Here is a 17,973-nt window from a genome sequence, read left to right as displayed (position 1 = left end):
GGAAAAATGTATTTCACATGGAAGCACCATTTAAAGAGAGAGAAGAAAAGACCTGGGGAGAACATAGCTTTATGAACTAGCTCTCTTTTAAGCTGTTTATTTAGCCTGTTATTAAAGGCCAAATGCTTAGATGGTGAATAAGTGGAAAAAAAAAAAAAAAAGAAACATAAGTTCCCTGAGTTCCTGGAAATACATGAAGCCAAATAATCACTAATTATAAATTGTATGCTGCTCTTCCAGGTATATAACTCTCAGCTGGAGCTTATATCATCATCTGATACAGAGGAAATCAAAACAATGTGACTGAATTCATCCTTTTGGGCATCATGAAGAATCCAGAGCTGAGGAAAACACTCTGCTGTGTTTCTAATCACGTATGTGTCCACTGTCTTGGGAAACCTCCTCACTGTGGTAACCATGGTCACAGATCAGAGTCTGAGGTCACCTGTGTATTTTTTCCTTACCTCCTTGTCCCTTCTGGATGCCACCTTCTCTTCTGGCATTGCCCCCGAGATGACTGTGGACTCCCCCCTCTGAGAGTGCTGCCATCGCCCTCAAAGGCTGCGTGGCTCAGCTCTTTGTGGGGCACTTATTTGGTGGAGCGGGGTCATCCTTCTCACTGTGACGGCCTATGGCCGCTATGTGGCCACCTGTGAGCCCCTGGGCTGCATGACTGTCATGAGGCCTTAGCAGTGCTGACTGTTTCTGGGAGGGGCCTGGCGGGGGGGATTTTTCCACGCCCTTGTACAGCGTCGCTTCATGTATCAGATACTCTTTTGTGGCCCCAACATCACTGACCACTTTATGTGTGATTTGTTTCCACTGTTGAAACTTGCCTGCATGGACTCCCACATCCTGGGCCTCTTGGTCAGCCTCAACAGTGGGGTGATGTGTGTAGCCATCTTCCTTATCCTCATCACCTCTATGTGGTCGTTCCCTGCTCCCTGAAGTCCTGCGGCTCTGAAGTTTGGCGTAAAGCTCTCTCCACCTGTGGTTCCCACCTCGTTGTGGTCCTCATGTTCTTCGTGCCATGCATTTTCTTGTATGTGAGGCCTGTGGCCACCTACCCCATAGACAAGGCAATGGTTGTGTCCAGTTCCATCATCACACCCATGTTAAATCCCTTGATCTGCACCTTGAGGAATGCAGAGGTGAAAAATGCCATGAGAAAACTGGGTGAAACAAGGAAATCCTTTGTTTGGCAAGTGATTGTATGCTGAGCACATCATGTGTTTCCCATAAGGAGAAGTTGTTCTTTAAGAAAAGAGTAAAAAGAAAAACTCTATTCTTCACCAACAGCCAGAGTGATCTCTTGAAAATATAAATCTGCTTTATGATTTCGGGTATTCACAGTGGAAGGATTATGGTGCTCTACTGCTTCATATCCTTCCGTGGCTCCCCGTTGCATCTAGAACCTCCTTGCCTTGTCCCAGAATCTGCTGGTGAATCTCTCTGCTACCTCTAACTCTCCAACCACATCTTGAGTGCCTCCCCTGTCCCTCACCAGGCACCAGACATGCTGGGTTTTTTTTCATCAGCCCTTAGAGCTGATAAAGCCTTTTCTCACCCTAATGCTGTTGCTTCTCTCTCTCTGAAAACAAGCCCTCATCTACTCAAGTGGTTGCTTGTCTCCAGCTTCTAGTCCTAGATAAAGAGATTGGCATTCAGACAGCCTCCCCCCATGAGTCAAGTCAAGATTCTTCTTCTACCATTATTCCCTATGTCTACATCTTCTTTATCTTCTTAGTAACAATGACCAAAATTATTTGTGTATAATTATCATTTGGCTCTTTTTACTTTCCACCTCTCTCTAGATTGGACATCTGCAAAAGAAGAAATTTTATTTATGCATGGCATTTGTTAGGTTTTCAATAAATGTCTGTTGAACGGTTATAGAATGCAAGAGCCAAACAATCCAATTCAAATAGCCAAATTCAAATGGTTATGGGGAAAAAAGAAGGCAATCAATAAAAATAAAATAAAATAATAAAAAAAAGCAGAATGTGGCCATGAGAACAGAGTCTTGGAAATGGAGGGCTATGATTGTTTCATGGAAGGTACTTCATATTGGATAGTCAGAGAAAGATTGTTAGCAGGTAACATTTCAGCTGACTTTGAATGCTGTTGAGGTTTTCTTAGGAAAAGTTTTGAAATATATTAATCAATAAGCTTAATACTGATGAGCACCAATAATTGAAAAAAAAATGAAAAGGAAACAGTCACCTGAGAATCAGTGGGATGAAAATTCTAGAGAGAGAAGACTCTAATTCAAGAAATGCCATGGCATTTCCAAGGAAATATAAAATAGCAGAATGGTTGGGACATAATGATCCAGGCAGAGAGCGGCAAGGAACAAGATCAGAAATGTACACAGGGCCCGGATCCTGTAATACTGGTATTTCTAGCCCTCCCTGAGCCCCCAAGGAGCATGGAGGTTGTTGTCTCTTAAAAATGACCCAAAGCCAAAAATGCTTTAGGAACACAGAGTAACTCTAACTCTTATGCTATAGAGGGTATGGGAAACATGATGTGAAAAGCTTTTATAGTTGGCTTTTAATTGCCCTTTCACTTTCACTCATAGAAGAAACTTCACAATTCCATTTAAAAATGCTTCAAAGTAAAGATTCTTTTTAACCCTAAATTTATTTCTTTTCCACATATAAACAAAGACTAAATCCATATTAGCATAATCACTTGAGTCTTTAGAAAACTCTTAGGGTGATCTTTACTTTATTATAATTATGTAATGAAAATATAAAGAAGAACCTTGGAATGAAGTCCTTGACTTTATATTTGTTTAATATGTGAAGTAATAAGTTGGTAAAGATTAATCAATGAAATAAAGTAATGCAAGCTTAGTGCTATATTTTTATTGTATTGTTAAGTGCTTTTATGGCTATGCCATCCTGTAATTAAGGGTCACCTGCCCATTTGCTCACATCATTTTTAAAGATGACTAAAATTTGTTGTCATATAACAGGTTACCTCTATTTCTCATTGAATACATTTTAGCAGGTAAGGTCTGGAAATTTTCTTTAATAAACTCTGCTTTCTGATACAACCTTTGATTTACTGATTTTTGTTACCAAGGCTTTCTGTTACTAAAATTATACTATTTTAAAAAATCATTTTCGAGATGCCAAAATGGGATTTGATAAAACATAGTCTGAAAAACACAGCAAACTGAAAGTAAAATGAAATTCTTTAACTTGATGAAAGGATATGTTTCAAAAAACTGAAGGAAACATCACAGTTAATTATAAAAGAAATTCATTAAATTCAGGGATAAGACAGGGCCACTTTGGTAACTGCTGTTGTTGTATGTTTTTTAAAGTAAAGTTTCTCATGCAGAGTTCTCAACTTCATATACCTACAAAGGCCAGAAAAATAAAACAAATGAGTAAAGCCAAACTGTGCAAAGATAACTTAAGACTTTTATTTCTTCAGAGGGAGTAAACCCTACCCGGCAAGGGCCTACTACAGCTCAGCTCCTGTCTTGCCTTTGGGGGAGTATGTGCCCAAGTTTGTTGCACACTCAGATTTTCAAGAGAAATAGGCATCCATACTTTATATGAATTTAAATGATTTGAATATGTTGATAACTAATTATGTTTGTAACACTTTATGCTAATCAACAGTTTTTGGATCAAACTAATTTACAAATCTGGTGAATTCAGTCCACAGACTGTCACTTCAATAACTCTGTGTCAACCAACAAAATACCAGTAAAAAGAAATAGAATAATCAAAATGGAAATTGAAACAACCAAATTCATTATTGACTGAGTTTCTCATTAACTTAGAAAAACCAAGGCAGTCAGTTGACAAATTTCAATGTTTATTAGAAGAGTTTAGTTAAAAATCAGCATGATATTACTTTCACATATAAACAGTTATAAACTAAGTCTCCTTCACAATTAGACTATAAAGAACATAAATGTATAGTGTTTATGAAGAACACAATGCATCTTCACAAAAGACATACAACTGAACAAAATGAGTTATAGAAATCATGATGGGAAGATACCATATTTTAAGATTGCTGATTTTCTCAATTAATTATTAAAGTGAGTGAAATCCCAGTCAAAATCTCAGGAAGATCATGTTCATGGAAATAGAAAATGATTCTAAACTTAACATGGTTGAATATATGTATGAAAAAGTAAAAGATTTTTGGTGGGGATAGGAAGAATTTAGAGCAAATATATCATAAACCTGTAGAGATTTTAAAAATAGAGTATATCCACAAAATAGACAGCTATGTTAATAGAACAGAGTACTGAGCCCAGAAATTCAACAATACATACCATACTTAGTAATTTATATATGGTGAGGATGGGAGTTTTAATCAGTCCAAATCCATTGGATTAAGATAAGTGATTATCAATTTGAAAAAATAATTAGAACTTATTTTACAAAGTCACTAGAAAAACATTTCTGATGGAATTTTATGTGTAGGATACATTAAAAGCAAAGAAAGAAAGGATGCAGAATAAGCCAAAAATATTTTTAAAAATCCAGTTACAATGCGAGTAGAGGCACTGGAGACGAAGGAAGTAGAAGTGATAATTTTTCTTCTTTTTTAAAAGGAAAGTGTAACAGTTTTCATTTCTGTAACCAATGATTATCTTTTTAAATAAGATGAAACAAATGATACATAGATTTGTTTTATTTTATTTGTGTATATATTTTAAGAAAATAGTACTTAAAAATTCTGAACACAACAGAGTATTTGGACTTTACTACTAATGTCCGGACAAAATATGTGAAACACTCACTTACTATATGGGACAGCAGTCAGTATAACCCTGGGATCCCCCAGGGAAAGGAAACACTAGGGCATCTGCAGCCTTCTGCTAGAGCACGTTGTGCATCACGGTGTAGAAAGGGAGAAGCCCAGCAGAGCATCACACTTCTCTGTGATGAGGATACAGAGATCAGAGTTCAGGGTGGCTGAAGAGACTGCAGTCTGTGAAGCAGAGTGCTGGAGCAGAAGGAGCTGTGCAGAGGGAAAAATCGAGAAGTCTGCAAAGGGTCCAGGGCAATCTAAGTCAGTTGCTTGATGCTAAGAGTACGACGTTGTGTCTGTGTGGAGTGAAACTCCACAAACTAAGAATAGAAATTAAAAAAGAAAATCCTCACTAACTCTACTTACTCCTTGCAATTTGAGCCTCTGCTCACACAGTCACTCGGGGCAGGCTGACAAAACTATCATTTTGTAACTGAATAGATGGCAACTTTAGTTGTCACTGCAGAACAGGAGAGAAACTGGAGATTTAAGGGCATTTTCTCTCATGCATCAGCCCCAAAGAGGCACTCATCCTACACTCAACATTTCTTGGGCCTCAAATTCTAAGATACAGCTCAAACAGATACAGAGGCCGGGCATGTACATTCCAAAATAGTCGCACTGAACTGAAAGCAAGTTGGGAAACGTAGTGGAGCAAGTGGAACATTTCCTGTGAATTACTGTCTCTGGCATAACATGTCAGTGAACTGCTAAATGTGTATCTTTCTTATTCCCAGTCTTGAACTCTTTCAAACTAATTCTTCTGAGCAGTTTAATTTCAGAACATCACCTTAGCTCTTTGATAAAGATGATCCCTGCTTTTTAACATTTTAAAGTCTCTCAAAGCTTTTAAATATCTTAGTTTATTTAAACAGTATCAATTGTGTGTATTGTGCTGGCACAAATACACATACTAGTGATAGAGATAAAGTAACCTGTTCAAGACAAATTGCCAAGCCTAGTTCCAAACGCAGTCTGTCTCTAGGCTTGTAAATTCCTTTACAGAAACTCCCTGTGGACAAAAAATGTAAAATCAATGAAAGAAGTGCACAGATTAATTAAATTTAATATAATGTGATACATATAGTGACAAAGGAATTTATAAGCATTAAAGGAGGATAAACAAAGCCTTTGGCCAAGCCTTTTGGGTCAGCAGAAAGCTTCCTGGGAGAGGTGACACTGAAATTGGGTATGAAAATACGAGCAAGACGTTTCCAAGCCAGATGAAGTCTAAGACATTCCAGGCGATGGGCTCAGCATGAAGCAGTGTGCTATACGCACTGGTAAGGGTCAGATAAAGTAAATTATACAAAACACCGTGAAAAGCTCCTGGCCCACAGTGAGCGTTTGGGGTAAACTGATCATGCTGTAAATACATTTATTAGGTTCCCCTATACCTTTGCAGTCCCTTCCCATTCTGACCCTGGGCATCCTTGTGACTTACTTATTCATGGTAGACATAACAGAAGGCCAGTTCCGAGCCTGTGTCCCGAGAGGCCTTGGGCACTTCCATTTGCTGTAGAAACCTCTGCTATGAGAACAAGCCCAGATTAACCAGCTGGGTGACAGCTCACCAGGAAGAGAGTGCCACTGTCCCAAACAAGATCATATTAGGTCAGACTAATATGGCCAGCAGAACCTAAAATACAGGAAAGATCCCAGCTAAGATCATAGGTAAGAACTGAAGTCTGATTTAGATTATGTCTTGGTTACTTAAGAACGAATCACACTTGAATGTCATCATTATAGGACAAGATTCAAGGCTTTAAAAACAGAAGTGTTAGATATAAAGTTAGGAAAACTGGGAGTGTTGATCTGAAGGAAGTGTGAACAAAATATATGGTATTGAGAGTTTTGATGAATGTCCTTTTGTGTCTTTTCCTGCTACCATTTTTTTCAGCTTTAAAAAAGCATTTTATTTTAATAAAGAATAAAAGAGATCAATAAACATCTATAATGGGTAAAAAATAAATATTCACTTAGCATATTAAAGATGTGCACTTAACATGGATTTGAGCTAGACACTAAAGCCCATCGTTATCAGACAAAACTGCAGAAAACAGGTACGTTATTCTTAAAAATGTAATGCTGGCTTTGTTGACTCAACAGGAAAAGTCACTTTTACTGGGATTAGCCTATATTCTCATGTGAATTCCAACACAGCTAAAGAACGGACAATGCTGAGCCGACACATCCATCATCTCTGTAGGAGTGGCAGTAGGAAGGATAAATGGACATTCTTTATTCTTTGGTTTTTCAGATTTTAAATCAGGGACTCTTACAGCTACAGGGCCACCACGTTGGCTGAGCTGGGGCAACCCTGTCCCCCAAACCCCAGCTTCTCCCACTTCTCAAAATGAGGGCTGACTGAGAGATTCTGGGCCAGGGGTGGCATTGGCCCAGGCTGGGAGAAAGAGTAGGGAAAAAAAATCTCTCCTCCCCAGAGAGGGAGGGAAGCAGACAGACCCTTGCCAAACACGCTTGGAGTCTACACCGACCGTGGCACTGACTTGGCCAATTCCACAGACTACAAGGGGAAGGGAGCCTGCAGGCCCTTGACCACCGTGTGTGTCCAGTCCTTGCCTGCCCTGGGGTGTCACACAGACCAACAAGAGTCCCCTGTTCTAGCAGGTAAGACTTAATCGTTTTTTAGAAAAAAATGTCCTAGTGCTTTTCAACCATGCAAGTTATAACGTGTGTTATACCGGACGTTGGAAGGCCAGTGGGGTGACGTGAACCAGTTAGCTAAGCCGCTGTTTTCAGGCTTCTGCCCAGGTTTTGATTAGTTCCATGATTTAGGGCAAACATCTGTACACAGTTCTGGGTAGTAGTTGCGTCTTACTTGCTACTAAATAGGGTAAGTTCTTCCAGGGCTGAAACTGGGACATCCCCATTGGAATCCCACCGCCTCACTCTGCTGAAGGGAAGGAGCTGGTGTGCCCCAGGGTGTGCTAGGGCCGGGGGGCCAGTGAGCAGGGAGAGGATGGCACAGCTCAGCCTGTGCTCCCCAGTACGCTGGGGCTCCGCCCAAGGTGTGCACAACCAGCCCGGGAAGGGGTTGACTGAATCTAAGTCACAATCAAAATGCTTGTACAATCTGTGATTAGTTTTTGAACTTGTGATTTATATCTGGCCCACTTTATCAAAAAATTTCTTTGAAAAAAGCAGATTACAACAGGACAATTAATTTAAAATAATCAATTAAAATTACAAATAATTTTGTAATTTTATTTGTCGGGGAGCCGGCCCTGGTGGCTGCAGAGCTGCTGCAGCTCTCGGAAGATCTGGCTGGTGTGGAAGACCTCGGCCACCCGGTCGCGCTCCCGCCACCTGCCTCTGCCGCTCGCTGGGGGTGGCGGCGGCAGGCGGGCAGCGCACCAGTGCAGCTTGCCTCCGGGCAGGCCGGGCGGCTCAGGGACAGGCGGCGGCCCTCGGGCGGCTCAGGGCAGGCGGTGGGGGTCTGGCCCACCAGCTTGCCCCTGTAGTGGAAGCTGATGACCACCTGGGAGAAGGCTGAGTGGTGCGCAGCGAGGCGGTGTAGCCTGGCACCAGGGGCAAGCCTGCGAGCAGCTGCCCCTGCGGGCCTCGGCGGGGCGGGGCTCCGCTTGGCCGTCCCCATGTCCTTGTCCCCAGAAGCCTCCTCCATCAACTTGATGATTTCGGAGCGCCCGCACTGCTACCACTTTCTATTTCAGAACTTTTAAGGGTCTTTGGCACAACATGGTGACATTTTGTCTTCACTTGATGGGAATGCTTCCCGGACTTCACATATTCGTGAAGTTCATTGTGTTCTTTTTCTCAAGAGCGTGTATCACTTAAAGTAATACTTCCTGGTGTCAATTTGGTAGGAATTATAAACTCGGGCACTAAAACAGCGTGCCAGTACTTGATGATGAGATCATAAGGTGGTGGTGGTGGTGGTGGGTGGTGGTAAGTGTGTATTGTACATATGGATTAGATTATCTTCAAAAAATGAGAATACACATTTGTAAACAATCTCATATCAAACTTAAAGACCAAGTTTGAGAAACACTAGGACTGACTTCAATTTCATGTTCTCCCAAGGAATCTTAACTCTGAGTTTTCTGATGTTATCGAGAAACGAAAAAAAAAAACGTCTTTTCTGACATCAATATAAACATAAAAGACAAGGAAGCTTAATGATACAGGAATATCCTGAGACTTCATCATTTCCTGCAAATGTTCATATACCCAAAAGTGATTTTCAAAATGTGAGAAAGATAAAGCTCCTTCTCTCCTACTTGAATACAATTACCATTCTTTTCACCTTTTCTCTCTTCATAGTGCATTGTTCTATGTCCTCCCTTCCTCCCTTGACTCTCCCTTCTGCATACTCCTGCTGCCAAATTCCCTTACTTCCACTTCCCTCTCCTTCATGAAGAGCCGTGTGAAAGAATCCGGAGCACAATTGACTGACTACTTGATATTGCTTATTGCAGCCAAATATGGCTCCTCCCCACTTAACCAGGCACAGAATCTTGAGAGGTTTTCCAGGGACAGTCTAGGTTCTCACTGATATTTCCAGCTTTTATAGGAGTCTGAGGGTCCCCCAATGTAGATGCCTCAGTGAGACAGGCCCAGGTGCAGAGTTCCAGAGCAGCATTTCCTCAGAGCATCTTCTCTAATCCTCACGTCATCAAGACAGCAACTTTGATTCTGTAAAATTCCAGTCCCTTGTAGACCTCTATAAGGGAGCTAAGAACTAGATTCACGTTTGTAAGATCTAAAATAAAATCTAGAAAAAGAATCAATGTGTAGACACACACACACGCACACACATACACACACAATCATTTTGTCATTTGTCATGATTCTTTGTGAAGAAAGTTTTGTATAGAAAACTAAATTATCATGTGAATATGGCCAGATGTTGATAGAATTTAAGTAAAAGTCATGTTCAAAAAGGCTGTTCAAAAAGATTATGGACTTTAATTATATATATATTCTAATACAATCCTCTCAAGAATAAGGATACTGTATATCTATATTTCTATATCAATATACACGTATTTCTTAATTCTTTGTTTCCCATCAGAAATATGTTATCTTTCCTGTTCATAAAACAAAACTATGCTGTTAAGGAATCATATGTTAGAATCCCTGTATATGATTTATCAACTGAAGTCATACTTTGCTACACCATAATTTTTTCATGGCAACTTTCACTTCTGCATTTCTTAGTGTATAGATCAGGGGGTTGAGCAAGGGTGTCCCAATTGTATAAAATACAGCCACCATCTTGTCTATTGGAAATGTGGTTGGTGGGCGTGTGTATATGAATATACATGGGCCAAAAAATATGACAGCTACAATAAAGTGGGAGCTGCACATGGAAAGGGCTTTTTGCCTTCCTTCTGCACTGTGATTTCCCAATGAGCATAAGATGACAACATAAGCGATAAGAAGGATTATGAAACTCACCATGCTTATGGCCCCACTATCAGAAACCACTAGCAAATTGATCACGTAAGCGTCCATGCAAGCAAGTTTCAACAAGGGCTGCAAGTCACAGAAACAGTGGTCAATCTCACTGGGGCCACAGAAGGGCAATCTCAAAGCCAGGAAAATCTGTGCTGAAGAGTGGATACAAGATCCTATCCAGGCCAAAATCACCAGTACACCACAGACTTGCTGACTCATGATGGCTGTGTATCGCAAGCGCTTACAAATGCCTATGTAGCGATCCAAGGCCATGAGGATGAGCACAAAGATCTCCATGCAGCCGAAGAAATGGGCTGCAAAGACCTGGGTCGTGCATTCATTGTAGGAAATGGTCTTCTTCTGAGAAAGGGCATCGACAATCAGCCTGGGGGCTGTGGTTGCAGAGAAGCAGGCATCAGCAAAGGACAGATAGACCAGGAAGAAGTACACAGGACTCCTCAGGGTCCAGCTTGTTTTAATAGTCACTAAAATAAGAAAGTTCCCCAACAGTGTCACAAGGTACAGAATCAAGAAGATCCCAAATATTGCTGTCTGCTTCCCTGCATTCTGTGTCAACCCGAAAAGAATGAGTTCAGTCACAATTTTATTCATCACCATGCTAGTGGCTGTAGGTAGATGCAGTTGGCAAAGATTTAATCTGAAGAGAGAAGAAAAAAAGTGACATCTTGGGAAGAGCTCTGAATTCCTTGTTTCTGTTCCCTGCTCTGTTACCTCCAACTGTCTTTAATCCCCTGTGAACCTTTATAAATCTGCCGATGCTCAAGCCTCTCCCAGATCTATCAGTTGATTTGGAAACTGGCTGCCTTGGACCACAGTTTGCATTTTGGGGATAAAAAAATAAATATCCTTTAAAAATTTTTTGATCTCAACCAAACTGAGATTGCAGAACTTGCACTTTTTTGGAACAAATTACTTAACTATTTTGAAATTTTGCCTTCATAATGAAAATTTGACTGTAAATTCTTGGCCTATCTCATTCTGAATTTTCCTAAGAATTAAGAAAAGATTTCAAACACACATATCTAGACACATATACACATGTATATTTCCAATTTTATATTTTTACTACATTTTTGAAAATATCCTTCTGAGAATCTTTCATCTTTTGTCAGGTCATATTTTGCAATATTGATATTTTGCCAAGATGGACATTAATCTAGCAAAATAAGTATATTTCTTGCTTAAGGATACAGTTGGTGGAAACAGATGGCCTGAGTTCAAATCCCAGCTCTACTATTTACTAGCCGCACAATCTTGGGGAAATCACTTTAGACATCATTATGGTCACTATGCAGATAAAATAGAAAAATATCTGGCTCATAGTAAGACAGACTTATGTAAATCTCTGCCTCTTCTATTCCCACTATTATGATTTTTGTTTCTTCTCTTTTTCTGTGACTTTTCTTCCCTTTTTATATAGTCCAAGTTGTCAATTATCCCATTTTTAGTTTAGGCAATTATTTCAAAATATTTTAAATTTATATAGTAGTTAGTGACTTCTCTTCCATAATTCGATCATTTTCATTCATTTCAAATACTGAATCAAAATTATCTGGAGTTATTTTGAGGAATGGGCAAAATAGTCCCATCTTCTTAATAGTTTGACAATATGAATTTTAAGATAACTATATTGTGGTGGCTCACAGTGAAAAAAAATGTGACAATGAATATATGTATGTTCATGTATAACTGAAAAATTGTGCTGTACACCAGAATTTGACACAACATTGTAAAATGACTATCACTCAATTAAAAATGTTAAAAAAAGATAACGTAAATAATGGAGATAACGTAAATGTAGATAATGTAGATAAGATCATTAATTATGTAATTAAGTTTATGATTGGTATCAGAAGAATGGAAACTATCTTAAGAGCAAAAAGTACAAATTCCTAGAGGATACACTGGTCAGTGAAGAGTTCAGAATCATGTTAAGAGATATACTATAACTTTAACTGGAGAGAGTCAGGTTTTAAACCTGAGGTTTCTCTGAGGTGCAAATATTCAGAAGCAGAACTGAGAGATGGGTTAGCACAGCCACACTGCCTGGATTCCCACCCCACCCGTTGCCCATTATGGTGTGATATTTAACAAATCCCTGTTATCTTCACCTATTTTATTCACCTGTAAACACAGGTAATAAAATAACCACCTCTTAAGGTTGATATGAAGGTTGGATAATTCAGTATGTGCAAAGCATATGGAAGACACAGGTGTGCAACACTACAATTTTAGTGGTTACTTTCATTATGTCCTTTATTAATGTTGGCTTTCCAAAAAATACCTTCTATTGTTCAAAAACCTTAATCCAAATTGTTCGTTTACCTGAAACACAGCTGCACAGCTGTATTAAGCGTTAGTTCTGTTGCTGAGTGGCTGAAGTCACGTCAGCACTGCAGATCACACACCCGTTTTCTTCTCATGATGATCAGAAACCAGGAATGACTGTTTCAAGTAATATTTAAAAATGAATTAAAAGTGCAAACCAGCTTTAATATATGCAGCCCATAATGACAGGCATATAAAAAGTTAAATAGGCCATTGGTTGTGAAAAAGTGTGAGATCTAAAGATATGAAAATCAGAAGAGTGAGGGCATTTGGAATGAGAAATGAAAGCAAAATTTTAATGGAGATGATAAAGCAAATGCTTTGTCAGGCAAACAAAGAGAAGATCAATACGAAGCCTCTAGTTTAGTCAGATTCTGAAGTTATAGTAGAGAAGCTTGGGAAAGTAGGTTTTCTCATTAGCTGAAGGACATGAATGAGGGTATGATGTTTGAACATATTTTCATTATTAAAATACAAAATTTAGAGGCATGAAAATCATGAAAACAGTTTTTACTAAGGTGTACTCAGTACTTAGGAACAAAAATCACTCAAAGTTGTTTAATAAAATTGCTTTTTTTTTTTTTTTTTTTACTGAATTTAATCTAATTGGACTTTGAGCTCATCCATAATGAAATGTCTGCCTCCTTCAAGATGTCAGGCTTTCTCTGAAGGCATCAGTCTTTCCATCCCTTGCACTTAGAAACTCCACGGAAAGCGTGCCAGGTGATTCACTGTGTCCCCTCAAAAGTAAAGCCCGTGCCTGAAGCCATCCCAAATAGGGTTCACTAGTGGCTTCAGACTCCTTACTTCCTTTCTTAGAGAAGGATCTTAAGTGTTCATTCTCAATTTGTCTCTATGCAGAATAGCAAACTTAAGTATCTCCCTTCGGCTTTAAGAGAGTTGTTGCGATTGTCATTTCTAAGGTTTTACTTTTTAGAGCAGTTTTAGGTTCATGGCAAAATTAAGAGAAAGATACAGAGATGTCCGTTATAGTCCGTCCCTCACACGCGTGTAGCCCCACCTCATTATCAGTGTCTCCCACCAAAGCGGTGCACCTGTGACAGTGACGCACCTGCACTGCCACGTCACCATCACCCAAAGGCTGCAGTTTACCTTGGGGCTGTGCATTCCATGGGGCTGGATAAATGTGCAACGACGTGTATCTGTTATCATGGTATCATAGACAGTATTTTCACTACCCTAGAAATAGGAGCATTTCTGTACTCCCCAAACACAGAACATAATATTTCCTTTCACACAATATTTAATCCTCATTAAGTTCTAAATAAAGTGTCTCGCACAATTTAGTGGAAGGAAAGTAACACTGAGTGAGAGCTCCCTGTGGCTTTCACCGTGAGGTTCATTAGCTCATACGTACCGCAAAACCAGACTGATGCTTCATAAATGTCACTCTTACAACTTACAAGTGGCCAATCCTAGATCCTCACAGGCCTAGACTGTGTTTCTAAATAGAGAGGACACAGTTTCAGATACTCTGTCTTTCCATCCTCTCCCTCAATCTACCTCCTTTCCATGTCTTGAAAATGAAAAGTGGGCATTTAAAAAATATGCTGAGTCATAAATATAGTGCAGTTGTCGCTCTGGCTTTCAGACACAATGGCTGAAGTACTCACTGTGGCTTTCAAAGTCCTCTAACTTGGTGCCAGCATCTCCTTTCCACTTTTCCTCCCAGTGCTCCTGCTTATGCGTGCTCCAGCCAGACCTGACGCCTGCTGTCCCTCCCACACAGACCCCTAACATCTGATTGTCTGAAGGTTCCGTATCTCATAGCAGCAACATGACCGTCCTTATACTCATTTCTACCTGTGTACAAGGAGTCCTGTTCAAATGCCATCTCAGGGAAGCCTTCCTGGGTTTTTCTAAATAACTTCCTTGCTGCTGGCCATCCACTGTTAAAGGCTGTGTGTGTATTGAATTATACAATCACCAATTAGAGCCGCCTTTCATTTTTGCTTTAATGTCTTTTGCTCATTAGATTTTACCATCTTGTAAGGCAAGTTCATGTTACTCCACTTTGTGCACCTCAGACTAAACTGGGAGGTGGAGACTGGCAGGGAGTAGTCAGAGAGGAACCAGGACTAGAACTCAAGCCTGTGTGCCCCACGGCGACCTCTCTCTAACCCTGCACTCCACACTGCCATGCGAAGTACCCATCTCCAGCCGTCGGGGTGGAGCCGGCGCAGAGCCGAGGAGGCGTAAGCAGGCGAAGGAGAACACCCTGGCGTGTGCGGCGCGAGTCCTGGCTGTCAGACAGATGCAGGCATCAGGAGGGCTCAAAGAAAAAAGATCCGCAGTTTACATGTGTATTTGAAAAATAACAGTGAGCAGGAGGGGATAGAGAGGTTGAGAATGATGGCAGGGGTCAGAGCAAAAGGGGAAAGTGTGAGTGGGAGAAAGAACCAGAGAAGGAAGGAGAATCCGGGGATGAGACGGGGAAAGACAACGCGAGGGGGACCACAGACCCACGGAAGGGACAGAGCAGTCTGTCCTGGGATTTCACTGCAGGGTTGTTTCTCTCTTCTTCACGCCTCATATTACCTCTTACTCCAGTTCCAGAAAGAAAACATGGTTTAGGGCTGCGAACAGCAATTCCAGTGGGTCCTGGATGACAAAGACTAGTATAATGATATGAGGACAAGCAGCACCACAGTGTCGTAGAGCCGTAGTGCCCCCAGGACCACCGCATGTCGTCAGTATGCACACCTGCCCTTTTCCTGCCCCCGAGTCTTGCCAATAAGAGATCTGCAGGTACAGGATACTATACCCCTGCTGCCTTCAATATACCCCTTTTTTCAATAACTGTCAGGCCTGAGCCAGCACTGCACTGAGCAGAGGCTCGTCAAAGCCGGGGAACCGGAAACACCAGAGTCTTCTCACTGAGGGAAGCGTGTTCCTGCGACTTCAGCTTTCTCAAGAGATAGAACTGGATAAAGGCCCTAAAACCCAGTGTCAAGTAATGGGCAAGAAATAAGAAATTGTTCAGGTGGGCATGAAAACTTACCTTTTTTCTTGTAAAAAAAAAAAAAAAGAGGAATTCATAGCTTTTGCTCTTTTAATTCTGATTTACTTTGAAGAATCATGTGCTATGTTTGCCACATGCAAATTTTACTTCAGAAAAGATCCACTCTGCTTCCTGTTGCAGAATCTATGGGGAGAGAAGCCACTCCAGATACAGCCAGCCCTTTCTATGAGGCCTGAGTTAGAGGCTTCGAAAGGGCCCATAGTATGGGCAGAAAACTTCTTACTTCTGCTCTCAGAAATTTCTAGGGTGAATAGGAACTATCTGTACTATTCTGTGATAAGAACATGTCTAAACAGCCAGCTCTATTACCCCTAAAACGTTCCCTGGAAAAGCATCATTTGAATTAAACACTTCCTCCTCCATCAGGTATGTATAGGAACTTTATAAAAGTTCATAAATGCCCAGCCTTCAGAGGGATGAGGACTCCACCCTTCCCGCCCAACCCTGAGGGACTTGCTGCACGAGGCAGCGAGCTCAGTTCATCCAGCTCACAGCAAGCCCTGGGGCTAATTAACCCCAGACAAGACCGTCAACAGGCAGGCTCTGCCCACAGAGCCCTTTTCCCCTCCTAGTTCATCCTAACGGGTACCTCCCACTTCAGTTACCAAGGGCTCCACACTTGCCCCCTACTCCAAGGAGAAAAAGCACACTTTCAAGGTCACATTGAGGTATGGACTACTGAAGTTTACCAACTTTTCTGTCTTTTAAGTCAGATCTTTTCTAATGACACACAAAGCTCTGAGCTCAGGTAAAGGTGCAAACTGACGTGATCTAATTGAAGTCTAGCTTCATGATTTATGTTTCTGTAACTTTAGAGCAAGTTTCTTAAGTTCTCCTAGTTTCCTATCCCAGAAAATGTTAGTGTTAGATATAATAATTATTATAAGTCCTAATGATTCTGATAAAATACACTATAAATAATTACAATGAAGCCTACTAACTAAAATTTCTATAATTTCTATATTTTGAAGTCAGTAGTCAGTAAAGAAGAGAAGAGAGAAAATGAAAAGAAAAACATTTTAACGTATTTTTATTTTTAAATCCACTTCTTAAGGTATAATTTACATACAGTAGAATGCACCATTTTAAAACGTACAGTAGATGACTTTTGACAGAGGTACACACTCATATAAATGCCACCACATGGTAGGGGGTTGCTAACTTTATTCTTCTACTCAGAGGACCAGATTTTGGCTTTTTTGTGTATTCTCTTCATATTTATATTCTATTTTTTTACCTTCTGTTCTTTATTATTTGGTATCATTATGTGGTTCCTTCTGAAGTTCTAAATATGGTTCATATATTTCTATAATTATTTATTTATTAATTCAACAAATGTTTATCAACCACTTAAAATATGCCTGATGCTATCCTAGGCCCTGGAGATTTAATGGGATTTTTTTTTAAAGACACAAGTCCCCGTGTCTTTATAAATTGTGTTCTAGTGCCTATACCAGAAAACAGAATGAGTAATTCAACTGTGCACCATGTTAAAGAATGGTAAGTGCTAAGGGTAAAAGTTAAGCAGAGATGGAGGAATAGGAGTCACAAAATGCTGGTGGGTGGGAGCTGCAATTCTGGGAAGTCAGAAAAGTTATTGAGAAGACACATTTCAATAATAAGCCAAAGTAAGTGAGGAGGTGGCCATGCCTATTTAAGGAGGAAGAACAGTTAAGACACAGAAAACAACCTTCCAAAGGTTCTCAGGCAGGAGGATGCCTGATGTCGAGTAGAAAGTTACAAGAACAATGGTGTAAGTGTCACAAACAATTGTTAGAGCTGAACCCTATAGAATGAGACGACACGAGTGGAGATGTGGTGAAGGAAGCCGTTTGGTGGGATTGTTGCTCAACTTTAGCCTCTGAGCCCCCATTTCGCAAATTGAAACTCGGAGACAGAGTTTGGATAAAGTAGGCAGAACAGCTTTATTTCCGTACCAGGCAAAGGAGATGACAGTAGGCTAGTGCCTTTAAGACTGTGAGCCCGATTTGGAGAAGGTGGTTGGGGGCGTTAGAGTAAAAGGCCAAGGAGCAGTGCTCCTGGTACTAATCAGGGCAAACCCAGAGCTTCATTTTCTTCTTTGATGCAATCATGCTGGTGTCAGGGGAAATCTGGTGATTTAATTTATTTTATTTTTAATTTTATTTAATAATTTGTCCCTGATTTCTGATATCCATTTTGATGATAAATCAGTTCTGGCCTTACTGAATCTGTGTTATATATTTTCTGGATCAAGAGTCAATAGCATAAAGTTACTCTAAGTAACTTATGAAATTTTGATTTGTTATTTATACTTGCTAAATAGGTAATTTCATTATGGACGCTCTTTAACTACATAGAAAAGACTTTAA

General features: G+C 40.3%; 1 protein-coding gene across 1 annotated transcript; it reads right to left on the bottom strand.

The window, feature by feature from the left end:
* Nucleotides 1-9,933: 9,933 nt before the first annotated feature.
* Nucleotides 9,934-10,848, bottom strand: LOC105102022 (olfactory receptor 4C11). Its single transcript, XM_010995285.3, has one exon. The coding sequence runs from the start codon at nucleotides 10,846-10,848 to the stop codon at nucleotides 9,934-9,936; it is 915 nt and encodes a 304-aa protein (XP_010993587.2).
* Nucleotides 10,849-17,973: the final 7,125 nt, after the last annotated feature.

This window comes from Camelus dromedarius, chromosome 28 (genome assembly GCF_036321535.1).
Source record: "Camelus dromedarius isolate mCamDro1 chromosome 28, mCamDro1.pat, whole genome shotgun sequence".
NCBI lineage: Eukaryota > Metazoa > Chordata > Mammalia > Artiodactyla > Camelidae > Camelus > Camelus dromedarius.
This window is presented reverse-complemented; position numbering and strand designations above follow the sequence as displayed.